We start from the raw sequence: 14,742 nt of genomic DNA, 5'->3' as shown, positions 1-14,742 counted from the left end.
AATATTAACGAGAAATGTTATATCGCAAAATGTTAATACCTGTGTCAACCAACACAACCGCTATGTGTGCTCTGAATATTAACTGGAATTAACGTAAATACAAGTGATGTAACCAAATTGTTCTATCTATGGAGCTAAAAGGGTTCAGTGAGGTTTAACATGGAGCAAATATTGTGACTGATAATGTAATAACCACCGACAATGTAATACGACTGATAATGTAACGAACCAGAACGCAAAGTTGAGTTGTGATTCCTTGCCGAATAGCCTATTTCGTGTCAAAACAAGAAACGTGAGATTGTATTGCTGCATAACAAACAGAGTTTGCCAAATATTAATCAGTGCATATACTATCATCTTTGTTAATTTGTTGTGATGTAATAAACAAATCACTTTTTCTTTCAAAGTAATTTTCTCATCTTTACAATATTCTCGTAGAGCCCAGTTTCAAATTCGAATGTGGCCGAATTTATTTGGCCCAAATGGCCTGAATTGTACCAATTTGGGGCTTGGAAATGAATCAACCGAATCTTAGCTGATTCAAAAGAATCAGCTAAGAGGTGACTAAAATATGAAGTTGTGGTAAGGTTGTGCCGTTAAAAAGGGGCGGGTGGGAGAGAGAGAGGGGGGATGCGGGTTGGTGATACAACTGGAATGAGGATACGGATGGATTTATGAGGAAAGGGTTTGCATTCGTTGCCGCTAAATGAGAGGTGGTAGATGATACTGATCCTAAAGAAGAGCTTGCCAAAGGCTTGGAAATCGGGATTTGAGGTTTACTATGGTCGCAAAGCTACTGCCGCTTCCATCAAAGGGGTCTCATCTGCAAAAGAGTGGGAAATGGTGTCGAAAAAGCATGAAGAACTGATACAACCCACCCCAAGGATTATAGGCGACACTCGCCACAGGTGAAGAGCATACGTTATAAGCAGCTTCTAAAACAACTGAGAAATGCGCGCAGCGTATGGTGGAGCGAGAGGCCAGGATATATCCCCGGTCTGCATATGATGTAGGGGAAAGGTTCTCACTCGTTATCCTGGTAAAAATGGAAAAACTAATGGAAAGAAAAGGGGTTTCATATTAGGTTAGTTGCTAAGATGAAGCGGTAGCCAAAACAGGTATAAAGTCAGGTTTGCTTACCCTCTTTCCGAAAAATAAAGGAGAGGAGTCGTTTTCTGTCAGTAACGTAAAAAGTACAACAACGGTTCCAGAAGGTCACACCGCGAGAAATATTTGAAGCCATACAAGAACGAGGATTTCCCTTTAGATCGCCTAAACTCGGCGCACTTCGTTATTTCGTACATCTCCCAGGTGACGACAACTGTCAGTTCTCTGTGATATGTTTAATGCATTCGTGGTATCGCTTTGTTCATGTCGGCTGAAACTGTCAAAGAAGTCATAGTTGATTATTTCGTAAATCACCCGCATTATCAAGATTTCACTGAACTTTCACTTGTCCTCATATGTCCTCGGCATAGTGGCACAAGGTGGCACTTATGGGGATCACAGCACTCTACAAGCTGCCGCAGACGTACATAATATAGAATTGTAGTTATTTCCTCACTTGGTCCAGCTGCTACAGTTGGTATTTCACCAAGACTGTCAGTACCTACACTCCGCTTTATGTCGAGGGCGCTGGAGAGCACTACGTCGGTCTGAGTAATGACCGAGTGTGAGAGGAAATGTACGAAGACCAAATAACACTGGACTTTATCTACCCCAAATCAATCAACCACCCTCTATATCTACCTGACCCGATATCGACCAGCTATACCCTTTACATATATCTCACCCGATATCGACCAACCACCATGGCATCTACCTCACCCGATATCGACCAACCACCATTGGTATCTTTCTCACCCGATATCGACCAACCACCATTGGCATCTACCGCATCGAATCCACGCCGGTTCTCCTTCGACATTTTGTCACTTTCATGAAGGAGAACAATCGGGAGGATTGATATAGACTCTAATAGGAGTATGCCACCTTATGCCTGTCATATACGATGATTTACATCGGAACTTGACCTATATATAGCAACATCGATTTTCTGAACCACCAGCTATCTTAGAAATTATACGAATCACATTTAAAACCCCAGGAAAACACATTTATTGGATGTAATTTTACGAAATTTTGAATAAAAAATAAAACTGCAGATACTACATCAACCTGCGACTTTCCAAAATGGATGCTGTATTTTAAACGTTGCTTTAAGACTTAGTTTGGTTGATTTATAAATGAACTTTATTGTATGACATGTATATCGTGACACTATGAATGCTATGAATGAGTCAAAACCTTTATCACAAAAACAAAATCCATATGTGAGACAATGTCAGGTTCATTTGAAAATAAACTTTGTTACTTTCTTATTGAATAGCCGAGACTTAATTTTAATGTAAAGACATTAAAATGGATTAAATATCAATTATATATATTCGAAAATTAAAATCAGTAAGTGAAGTGATTATATTCTTATATTCATTCAGATGATTCTGCCTGCCATCTCATCCAGTCATAAAACAACTCCTTGTTTTGACAGGAATCTGTTTGACACTTACATTTTCATATTGATAAGATACTGTAATTGATTTTATATGGTCCGGTATACCTGCAGGGTGAGATGGGGAGGGTGGAGGGGTGGAGAGAGGTGGCGGTGGAAAGAGATCGATACACACACAAATTAGTTTAGGTTTGGAGCATTTTAGCCGTGACCATGAACGTTTGTTTTATTTCACTGTAATTAATATTGATAATGTTATAGAAACCTTGCTGTCAAAATTTATACAAAAACAAGCGAAGTATTCTTAATTGTCTGTGTGTTATGATAACTCAACAAACTTCGTATTTTGTAGAACCTAGCAATTACCCTGATTGACACATGGAAACTTTAAACCAACACCATACGACCCCTTTAACATCTCTCCGGCAACAATTGTAGTGTGATCCTCGTCTAAAGCGATATATTCCTTTAATTCTGTTGATATTTCTAGAATCTCGAACGAGGCTTCACAGCTGACGGCGTCGCTTGCATGTGTACAATGCTGACACACGTTCGATCCAGCCGCTGTTAATTCTTCCCGATATCGGTCCCACACGCTACAGAAGTCGACATCGCAGCTACATTCATGTAAGTTTTCACACACCGAAAAATCAGGCGGTGTTTGCGATAAACTTAATTCCTGAGTGTAATCTTCAAAAGCTCGAAGATTGTAGTCATTCGGCTCGTGGCAACCACCCGATATCTGCCCCTCCATTTTGAGCTTAAAGTCGCCGTGTTGAAAATCGATGGAAACATGCGTTTCATTTCTGTTGTGTACAAGTCTCTCTGCTTGTATTTTGTTAGTTATGGCAACATTTGGGTCGAAATAGACGCCCTCTGTTGACGTGTATCGAGATAGAAACAATGACAGCTGACCTCGTTGATCAGGTTCAGAACTTAAGAAAGGAAACAGGAAAGAGAGTTCATCAGAATCTAATGCAACGTCACAATCAGGATCTGAGGATGACTCATCACGAAGAACGGCCGACACTGTCCCGTAAGCAATTACAACGACATGCTGGTCCTCACAGACATGGTCTTTACAGGAATTATAAGATGGCAGGAAAAACTTCACGTCTAAAAGGATGATAAGAGATGATTCCATTTTGATTTATAATTTTTACATTTGAATGTTACAGACCACTTGCAAACAAAGTCCGATGATGCATGTTGTACTTTGAAAACACATTTATTTGCCGGAAAAATGGGCCCTTGAACAACATAGGCTAAAAAGTGAAAACGGCTGGGTCACACAGTATAGAACACATATTATTAGATCAACTCTTAAAGAAGCAAACCCTACTTTTAAATTTGGGGTTAAGCCTTCACTTATAAACTACTTACCACTTTTCTCTGAATTGATCTCATCAATCCTGGATTGAAGTTTGCTTCGATTTACAGGAATAAATGTGATCCAGCCATCGAAAACATCCTCATACAGGTCAACAGTTATAATTTCAGCCTCGTCACCCCATTCCACCACAGCTAAGAGGCAACAGAGTAGATACAACTTTGGAAACATGTTGCGACTAGAAGCGGAGATGGCCAGTACAATAATGTCATCCTCTTACTTTGCGTGTATTTGATTTCAAGTTTAACTTAATGCTTGGTTAGATTTTGAAAAGATTTGCTGGTATATGGGTCTAATATGAATAATATTTAATTTGAAGATGTAACCTAGCTTATTCTCATCAATCTTTTAAAGATTCGAAATGGACGGTGACAGTTCAATTGCACGTTGCCACTTTCTTATTAATTTGCCGAGATTCATTAATTTTAATGTCAGGAAACTATCAAAATTAATTAGATATTTAAATATATTCGATAATTAAAATGGGCAAACAATGTAATTATCTTATAATAAGCAATGAGACTATCCTGTCCATACCGACGCATGTAGTCATAAATTTATTGTTTTCGACTTATCATGTTACGTTGTCCATATCCAAGTAGTTTGATATTTAAAAAAGACTTGCTATTGTAATGTCCAGAATGGGCGTAGGGGCCTAATTTTATTCGGGGGAGGGGGCTGTGACGAATTGCACAAAAAATGTAACCCTTATGGAATGGCGTTCTGGTGAGATCCCCCGCACCTTTGAAATTCGAAGGAATGCCAACAGTGATACATACCATAACATCGTCTTGGACAAAGAAGGAAAGCATGGAGTGCGAACTGTTGCGCCGCAAAATGTAATAATTGACGCAAAATGTAATATTAACCAGATAAGTAATCATTTTCTCCGAAAAAATGTAATCTTAACGGAAAATGTGATAGCTTTGACGTTAAATGTAATAATCCTTTAACGAGTCACAGGTAATAACTTTTTGACGCAAAATGACATCAAAAATATTAACGAGAAATGTTATATCGCAAAATGTTAATACCTGTGTCAACCAACACAACCGCTATGTGTGCTCTGAATATTAACTGGAATTAACGTAAATACAAGTGATGTAACCAAATTGTTCTATCTATGGAGCTAAAAGGGTTCAGTGAGGTTTAACATGGAGCAAATATTGTGACTGATAATGTAATAACCATCGACAATGTAATACGACTGATAATGTAACGAACCAGAACTCAAAGTTGAGTTGTGATTCCTTGCCGAATAACCTATTTCGTGTCAAAACAAGAAACGTGAGATTATATTGCTGCATAACAAACAGAGTTTGCCAAATATTGATCAGTGCATGTATCATCATCTTTGCAAATTTGTTGTGATGTAATAAACAAATCACTTTTTCTTTCAAAGTAATTTTCTTTTCTTTACAATTTTCAATATTGGTATAGCCATTGTCGTAGAACCCAGTTTCAAATTCGAAAAACCCGCATTGACACCAGGTCTTCGGAACTATATGTGGCCGAATTATTTATTTGGCCCAAATGGCCTGAATTGTACCAATTTGGGGCGTGGAGATGAATCAACCGAATCTTAGCTGATTCAAAAGAATCAGCTAAGAGGTGACTAAAGTATGAAGTTGTGGTAAGGTTGTGCCGTTAAAAAGGGGCGGGTGGGAGAGAGAGAGAGGGAGGGGGGGATGCAGGTTGGTGATACAAATAGAATGAGGATACGGATGGATTTATGAGGAAAGGGTTTGCATTCGTTGCCGCTAAATGAGAGGTGGTAGATGATACTGATCCTAAAGAAGAGCTTGCCAAAGGCTTGGAAATCGGGATTTGAGGTTTACTATGGTCGCAAAGCTACTGCCGCTTCCACCAAATGGGTCTCATCTGCAAAAGAGTAGAAAAGGTGTCTACAAAGCATCAAGAACTGATACAACAAGGATTATAGGCGACACTCGACACAGGTGAAGAGCATACGTTAAGCAGCTTCTAAAACAACTGAGAAATGCGCGCAACACATGGTGGAGCGAGAGGCCAGGAAGTAACCCCGGTCTGTCTATGATGTAGGAGAAAGTTTCTCACTCATTATCCTGGTCAAATGAATAAAACTAATGCATAGAAAGTTCATTTCATATTAGGCCAGGTGCTAAGATGAAGTAATAACCAAACCAGGTATAAAATAAGGTTTGCTTGCTCTATTTCCGAACGAAAAGTCGAGAAGTGGTTTTTATGTCAATAACAGTTCAAGTACAACAACGAAGTAAGGGAGTGAAAAAACGAATAAGTTATTAAAAAGGGAGAGGGTGGATAACAACAGTTCCAGAAGAGCACAACTCGAGAAATTTTTGAAACTCCATACAAGAACGAGAAGAAGGATTTCCTTTTGGACCGAGAGAGGGAGAAAATGTACCAAGACCAAATAACGCTTCACATTATCTCCCCCAAAATCAATCAACCACCCTCTACATCTCCTTGGGATCTACCTTACCCGATATCGACCAGCTACCCATTACATCTATCTCACCCGATATCGACAAACTACCATGGCATCCGACCTCACCCGATATCGACCAACCACCATTGGTATCTTACCTCACCCGATATTGACCAACCACAGCATTTTTTTCCAATATCAAACTACTTGGATATGGACAATGTGATTAGTCGAATACAAGAAAGTTATGACTACATGCGTCGGTATAGACAAGATAGTCACACTGCATATTAGAAACTAATGACATTGTTTTCCTGTTTTGATTATCGAATATATTTAAATATCGAATTAATTTTTAATGTGTCTCTACATTAAAATTAATGAATCTCGGCAAATCAATAATAAAGTAGCAACGTCCATTTAAACTGTGACCGTCCATTTCGAATCTTTGAAAATTTGATGAGAATAAGTTGGTTACATCTTCAAATTAAATATTTTTCATATTAGTCAAATACCAGCAAATATTTTCAAAATCTAACTAAACATCAAGTTACCCGTGACATCAAATACACGCAAAGTAAGAGAATTACATTATTGTACTGGCCTTCTCCGTTCCTAGTCGCAACATGTCTCCAAAGTTGTATCTACTCTGTTGCCTCTTAGCTGTGGTGGAATGGGGTGACGAGGCTGAAATTATAACTGTTGACCTTTCTCAGGAAGAGTTCGATGGCTGGATCGTATTTATTCCTGTAAATCGAAGCAAACTTCAATCCAGGATTGATGAGATCAATTCAGAGAAAAGTGGTAAATAGTTTATAAGTGAAGGATGAATCCCGAATTTATTAATAGATTTTGCTTCTTTAAGAGTTGATCTAATAATATGTGTGCCAGACTGTGTGACCCAGCCGTTTTCACTTTTTAGCTTCTGTTGTTTAAAGGCCCATTTTTGGGGGGAAATACATGTGTTATCAAAGTACAACATGCATCATCGGATTTTGTTTGCAATTGGTCTGTAACATTCATATGTAAAAATTGTAAATCAAAATGGAATCATCTCTTATCATCCTTTTAGACGTGAAGTTTTTCCTGCCATCTTATCATTCCTGTAAAGACCTTGTCTGTGAGGACCAGCATGTCGTTGTGATTGCTTACGGGACAGTGTCGGCCGTTCTTCGTGATGAGTCATCCTCGGATCCTGATTGTGACGTTGCATTAGATTCTGAGGCATTCGCTTTCATTTTTCCTTTCTTAAGTTCTGAACCTGATCAACCAGGTCAGCTGTCATTGTTTCTACCTCGATATACGTCAACAGACAGCGTCTATTTCGACCCAAATGTTGCCATAACTAACAAAATACAAGCAGAGAGACTTGTACACAACAGAAATGAAACGCATGTTTCCATCGATTTTCAACACGGCGATTTTAAACTCAAAATGGAGGGACAGATTTCGGGTGGTTGTCACGAGCCGAATGACTACAATCTTCGAGCGTTCGAAGATTACACTCAGGAATTAAGTTTATCGCAAACACCGCCTGATTTTTCGGTGTGTGAAAACTTACATGAATGTAGCTGCGATGTCGACTTCTGTAGCGTGTGGGACCGATATCGGGTAGAATTAACAGAGGCTGGATCGAACGTGTGTCAGTATTGGACACATGCAAGCGACGCCGTCAGCTGTGAAGCCTCGTTCGAGATTCTAGAAATATCAACAGAGTTAAAGGAATATATCGCCTTAGACGGGGATCACACGACAATTGTTGCTGGAGAGATGCAAAAGGGGTCGTTTGGTATTGGTTTAAAGTTTCCTTGTGTCAATGAAGGTATTTGCTAGGTTCTACAAAGTGCGAAATTATTTGAGTTATCATAACACAGACAAATAAGGGGACTTCAGCTTTTTTGTTATTTTTTTTGGGGGGGCTAAAGTTTTGACTGCAATATGTGCATGGTTCTCATAACATTATCAATATTGATTACAGTGATAAAAACAAACGTTCATGGTCACGGCTAAAATTCTCACAGACTAAGCTAACTTGTGTGTGTATCGATCTGTCTCCACCGCCACCTCTCTCCACCCCTCCACCCTCCCCATCCCACCCTGCAGGTATACCGTACCATATAAAATCAATTACAGTATATTATCAATATCAAAATGTAAGTGAACAGACTCCTGTCAATACAAGGAGTTGTTTTATGACTGGATGAGATGGCAGGCAGAATCATCTGACTGAATATAAGAATATAATCACCTCACTTACTTATTTTAATTATCGAATCTATTTGATATTTAATCAACTTTTATTACCTTTACATTAAAATTAATGAATCTCGGCTATTCAAAAAGAAAGTAACAAAGTTAATCAAAGCTGGTTGATGCAGTATCTGAAGCTTTATTTTTAGTCTAAATTTTGTCAGGTGTTATACCCTAAAGTTGTTCTCCTTGGGTTTTAAATGTGATTCATATTATTTCTAAGGTAGCTGGTGGTTCAGAAAATCGATGGTGCTAGAGGGAAAGTTCCGGTGTAAATCATCGAATATGATAGACATGAGGTGGCATACTCCTACTAGAGTCTATATCAATCCGCCCGATTGTTCTCCTTCATGAAAAGTGACAAAATGCAGTAGGAGAACCGGTGTGTATTATTTCGATAAGGTAGATGCCAATGGCTTCTACGCCGCGAGAAATTTGTGAAGCCATACAAGAACGAGGATTTCCCTTTAGATCGCGCAAACTCGGCACACTTCGTTATATCGTACATCTCCCAGGTGACGACAACTGTCAGTTCTCTGTGATATGTTTAATGCATTCGTGGTATCGCTTTGTACATGTCGGCTGAAACTGTCAAAGAAGTCATAGTTGAGTATCTCGTAAATCACCCGCATTATCAAGATTTCACTGAACTTTCACTTGTCCTCATATGTCCTCGGCATGGCACAAGGTGGCACCTATGGGCATCACAGCACTCTCCAAGCTGCCCCAGACGTACATAATATAGAATTGTAGTCATTTCCTCACTTGGTCCAGCTGCTATAGTTTGTATTTCACCAAGACGGTTAGTCGGTACCTTCACCCCGCTTTACGCTGAGGGCGATTGGGAGCACTAAATTTGTCTTAGTAATTGACCGAGAGTAGGAGGAAATGTACCAAGACCAAATAACACTGAACTTTATATCTACCCCGAAATCAATCAACCACCCTCTACATCTTCCTCACCCGATATCGACCAACCACCTTGAGGATCGACCTTACCCGATATCGACCCGTTACCCTTTACATCTATCTCACCCGATATCGACCATCCACCCTTCACATCTACCTCACCAGATATCGACCAACCACCATTGGCATCTACCTCGTCGAATCCACGCCTGCATAATAATTACCAATACCCTTGAAATGTACCTTTACCTGCGACAGTCTCTTAGGCTGGTATCGCGATACTTTCAGGACACTGCAAACATCCTCTCTCCATGATATATATTCCAGAACTGGCCTCTCTGGAAATGACCACCACGTAGTTAGCGTCAGAATAGTCATAAACATCAATGAAAGAGGAGTGGTGCAGTTATAGGGTAGCATACTCCTATTATATAGTCTATATCAATCCGCCAGGATGTTCTCCTTCAGGAAAAGTGCCAAAATGCAGTAGGAGAACATCTTTCTTGATATGTTATCAATCAGGATGTGGTTATTTGTAGCTTGCTTGTTGAAGAGTATGAATGGAAGTAAATGTGGTGCAAAAAAGGGCTCAATTGAGGCAATTTTTGACCCCTTTAGGCCTCCCAGGAGCAGCGAACGAAAATTGTTTACTACTTAGTGAAGAGGTTTGTTTACAAGTGACGAAAACTTCAGACTCTGATAGCAAAAAATCTGCGCGGTCATGATACGGAAAAATTGATGGTGCCATGAAAGGCCAACTTGTCAGCTATCCAGTGATGGGTAGCGTTTAGCTATAGTGAGAACTTAGAGGCCACAGACTTAGAGGCCACAGACAGAGGCTCTAGACTTAGAGGCCACATTACTTTTGTGATTTATTTGTAAGTCAATGGGGCTTTTAATGGGCGTATGCTACCATATAGTGTTACGAAGATTGAAAGATACCTTATGCTTGCCAATATGGATGGTTAAAATCGCCAGAATCTTCTGGAAATGCAAAAATTAAACACGAAGAGTTGAATAATAGACTATAGTGTTTTTTAATACAACGTATGGGCCTTTGGTGGAATCAACTCCTACCTTTGATAATAAGCAGTGTATGCCAGATTCGCGTTGCCATCAGGATTGGCTTTACGGTTGCCTAGGTGTGAAGTTTGGAATGCAATATTACCGATAATGCTGTGTTTTATTGTTCGAGCAAACGGAGAGAAGGATTTTTCAAATGATCACGTGACATATGACGTCTATCTATACAAAGTGTCGCAGCCCCGCTCTGTACGCTTATGATGTCCAGTACCAAACCACACCATCACCGGCCCAAACACACACCGTATTAAAACTAATTCCAGGATGAGCAAATTTCAGACGTGTGAATTGTTTCTTTATCATTGGGTTCGATATTTATAAGTTTAGAATAATTAATCCAAGGATGAGCACTTTTTCTAATTACATTTATGATATATTCTAATAATCTCGTCAACTTAATTGAGCTATTCTTAAACTTAACTGAGCTATTCACGATACAAACCAGTGATAATAATAATGAACTGTACCGGTATACATAATTATGACGGTATCAATTTTTTAAATAAATACTTTAATTGAAATCTGTATATTTGTATAGTGAACTGTCTCTGACATACACGTACTCACGCTTCTCATTTATTTCGTGAACTAAGATATCTTAGTTGAAACTCTGACATTGCAACCCGCGATAAAATCACAGCCGTATCTTTATTCGGCTCTGACTAATATTAAAGGAACTCTAGATAATATTAAACAAGAGCGCCATCATCTTTAATTTACCATAATGCACTTGCTCAAAATGCAGACGACAGGGTTAAAAAATAATAACATGCTGCGTGCACACCATAGAAATTGAAGTAGGGAGAACGACGTCATGCGACATATACTGAAGCCATCCGTCCTAGTGGTGACGCTTTGTTTGTACGGCAAGAAAGTACCGGCGAGTAATACAAACACTACGTATTTGACATAACTAAAGTGATAAAGTTGACATTAATCACTCGAAATTGTGATATCGTAGTTTCACAGGTAATTCTTAGGAAGCGATAGTAGAAGAAATTACATAGGAATCTTATTACTTTACTAGTGTCGTCTGCTCAGCTGTTGTATTGTTATTCACTGGACCATGGATATAGTAAACCTAGACCCTTAGACCGGCTACGGCTGTCCTTTCGAATGCGTTATGACTAAAGCCTAATGAAAAAAATATAACCACCTCATTTTACGTAAAACTGTATCTCTAACGATGGATCCACATGCCAGAATAACATGGGATGACGGAAATGATGTTCTGGGCTTATAAATAACATTTAAAAATAGTAAAATAGGCTACTACCCACTTTGCAACATTAACATTAAACTGAGAACTGCATGCACATACTAATATGGAAAGTATTACCCAATTGTAAGTGTGTGTGGGAAGGTGGTTGGCCGGGAGGAGGGAGGTTTGCTTTTTCACGGCACTTTTCAGGGACAACTATGACACTATTTGAGTGGAGCACTAAAATAAATACAAACAAGTTTTCACAGTTGGTTCTTAAGTCAGGAGTAGAGTACTTACCACTCTAGTCGCCATACATATCTCTGTTGTGCAAAGTACACCTACTCCTTCAATAAGGCGGGTAAAATCAAATTCAGTTTCAAAGTCTAATGCATGTATATGTTGCATATGTTCAATTTCTTTAGTGCACACTCAGATGTGCACACCCACGGTAGCATACGCCAATTAAAAGTGATAAATGAAGTGATTATATTCTGGTATTCAGTCATATGATTCTGCCTGGCTGCCATCTCATCCAAGCATAGAACAACTCCTTGTATTGACAGGCGTCTGATCACTTACATTTTGATATTGATAATATACTGTAATTAATTTTATATGGTCCAGTATACCTCCAGGGTGGGATGGGGGAGGGTGGATGAGAAGAGAGAGTTGGCGGTGGAAAGATATCGATACACATGCACACAAGTTAGCTTAGGTTGGGAGCATTTATAGCCGTAACCATGAACGTTTGCTTTATTTCACTTTAAGCAATATTGATAATGGAACCACATATTGCAGTCAAAATTTATACCCAAAAAACCCCGAAGTCCCCTTATTTGTCTGTGTTATGCTAACTCAACAATCTCCGTTCTTTGTAGAACCTAGCAAATACCCTGATTGACACATGGAAACTTTAAACCAATACCAAACGACCCCTTTTGCATCTCTCCAGCAACAATTGTCGTGTGATCCTCGTCTAAAGCGATATATTCCTTTAATTCTGTTGATATTTCTAGAATCTCGAACGAGGCTTCACAGTTGACGGCGTCGCTTGCATGTGTCCAATACTGACACACGTTCGATCCAGCCTCTGTTAATTCTTCCCGATATCGGTCCCACACGCTACAGAAGTCGACATCGCAGATACATTCATGTAAGTTATCACACACCGAAAAATCAGGCGGTGTTTGCGATAAACTTAATTCCTGGGTGTAATCTTCCAACGCTTGGAGATTGTAGTCATTCGGCTCGTGACAACCACCCGATATCTGTCCCTCCATTTTGAGCTTAAAGTCGCCGTGTTGAAAATCGATGGAAACATGCGTTTCATTTCTGTTGTGTACAAGTCTCTCTGCTTGTATTTTGTTAGTTATGGCAACATTTGGGTCGAAATAGACGCCCTCTGTTGACGTGTATCGAGATAGAAACAATGACAGCTGACCTGGTTGATCAGGTTCAGAGCTTAAGAAAGGAAACATGAAAGAGAATGCATCCGAATCTAATGCAACGTCACAATCAGGATCTAAGGATGACTCATCACGAAGAACGGCCGACAATATCCCGTAAGCAATCACAACGACATGCTGGTCCTCACAGACATGGTCTTTACAGGAATTATAAGATGGCAGGAAAAACTTCACGTCTAAAAGGATGATAAGAGATGAGTCCATTTTGATTTACAATTTTTACATATGAATGTTACAGACCACTTGCAAACAAAGTCCGATGATGCATGTTGTACTTTGATAACACATGTATTTGCCGCGAAAATGAGCCCTTGAAACACAGAGGCTATATAGTGAAAACGGCTAGGTCACACAGTCTATCACACATATCATTAGATCAACTCTTAAAGAAGCTAACCTATATACACATTTGGGATTTAGCCTTTATACTTAAAAACTACTTACCACTTTTCTCTGAAGTTATCTCATCAATCCTGGATTGAAGTTTGCTTCGATTTACAGGAATAAATACGCTCCAGCCATCGAACACTTCCTGAGAAAGGTCAACAGTTATAATTTCAGCCTCGACACTCCATTCCACCACAGCTAAGAGGCAACAGAGTAGATACAACTTTGGAAACATCTTGCGACTAGAAACGGAGATGGCCAGTACAATAATGTCATCCTCTTACTTTGCGTGTATTTGATTTCAAGTTTAACTTAATGTATGGTTAGATTTTGAAAAGATTTGCTGGTATATGGGTCTAATATAAATAATATTTAATTTGAAGATGTAACCTAGCTTATTCTCATCAATCTTTCAAAGATTCGAAATGGACGGTCACAGTTCAATTGCACGTTGCCACTTTCTTATTGATTTGCCGAGATTCATTAATTTTAATGTCAGGAAACTATCAAAATTAATTAGATATTTAAATATATTCGATAATTAAAATGGGCAAACAATGTAATTATCTTATAATAAGCAATGAGACTGTCCTGTCCATACCGACGCATGTAGTCATAAATTTATTGTTTTCGACTTATCATGTTACGTTGTCCATATCCAAGTAGTTTGATATTTAAAAAAGACTTGCTATTGTAATGTCCAGAATGGGCGTAGGGGCCTAATTTTATTCGGGGGAGGGGGCTGTGACGAATTGCACAAAAAATGTAACCCTTATGGAATGGCGTTCTGGTGAGATCCCCCGCACCTTTGAAATTCGAAGGAATGCCAACAGTGATACATACCATAACATCGTCTTGGACAAAGAAGGAAAGCATGGAGTGCGAACTGTTGCGCCGCAAAATGTAATAATTGACGCAAAATGTAATATTAACCAGATAAGTAATCATTTTCTCCGAAAAAATGTAATCTTAACGGAAAATGTGATAGCTTTGACGTTAAATGTAATAATCCTTTAACGAGTCACAGGTAATAACTGTTTGACGCAAAATGACATCAAAAATATTAACGAGAAATGTTATATCGCAAAATGTTAATACCTGTGTCAACCAACA

At 39.0% G+C, this 14,742-nt stretch overlaps 2 protein-coding genes across 2 annotated transcripts; both read right to left on the bottom strand.

Moving 5' to 3' along the window:
- Positions 1–2,628: 2,628 nt before the first annotated feature.
- LOC139958481 (uncharacterized) lies at positions 2,629–4,083 on the bottom strand. The gene is made up of 2 exons (XM_071955571.1): positions 3,896–4,083; positions 2,629–3,628 (listed from the first exon to the last, which is right to left on the bottom strand). The coding sequence occupies exons 1-2, from the start codon at positions 4,071–4,073 to the stop codon at positions 2,868–2,870; spliced, it is 939 nt and encodes a 312-aa protein (XP_071811672.1). The 5' UTR covers positions 4,074–4,083; the 3' UTR covers positions 2,629–2,867.
- Positions 4,084–12,501: 8,418 nt separating this feature from the next.
- LOC139958420 (uncharacterized) lies at positions 12,502–13,877 on the bottom strand. The gene is made up of 2 exons (XM_071955492.1): positions 13,687–13,877; positions 12,502–13,418 (listed from the first exon to the last, which is right to left on the bottom strand). Exons 1-2 carry the CDS (start codon positions 13,862–13,864, stop codon positions 12,658–12,660), a joined length of 939 nt encoding a protein of 312 aa, XP_071811593.1. The 5' UTR covers positions 13,865–13,877; the 3' UTR covers positions 12,502–12,657.
- Positions 13,878–14,742: the final 865 nt, after the last annotated feature.

The sequence above is a fragment of the Apostichopus japonicus genome, chromosome 18 (genome assembly GCF_037975245.1).
Source record: "Apostichopus japonicus isolate 1M-3 chromosome 18, ASM3797524v1, whole genome shotgun sequence".
Lineage (NCBI taxonomy): Eukaryota > Metazoa > Echinodermata > Holothuroidea > Aspidochirotida > Stichopodidae > Apostichopus > Apostichopus japonicus.
Note: the sequence above shows the minus strand (reverse complement) of the source record. Positions and strands in the feature narration are given on the sequence as shown.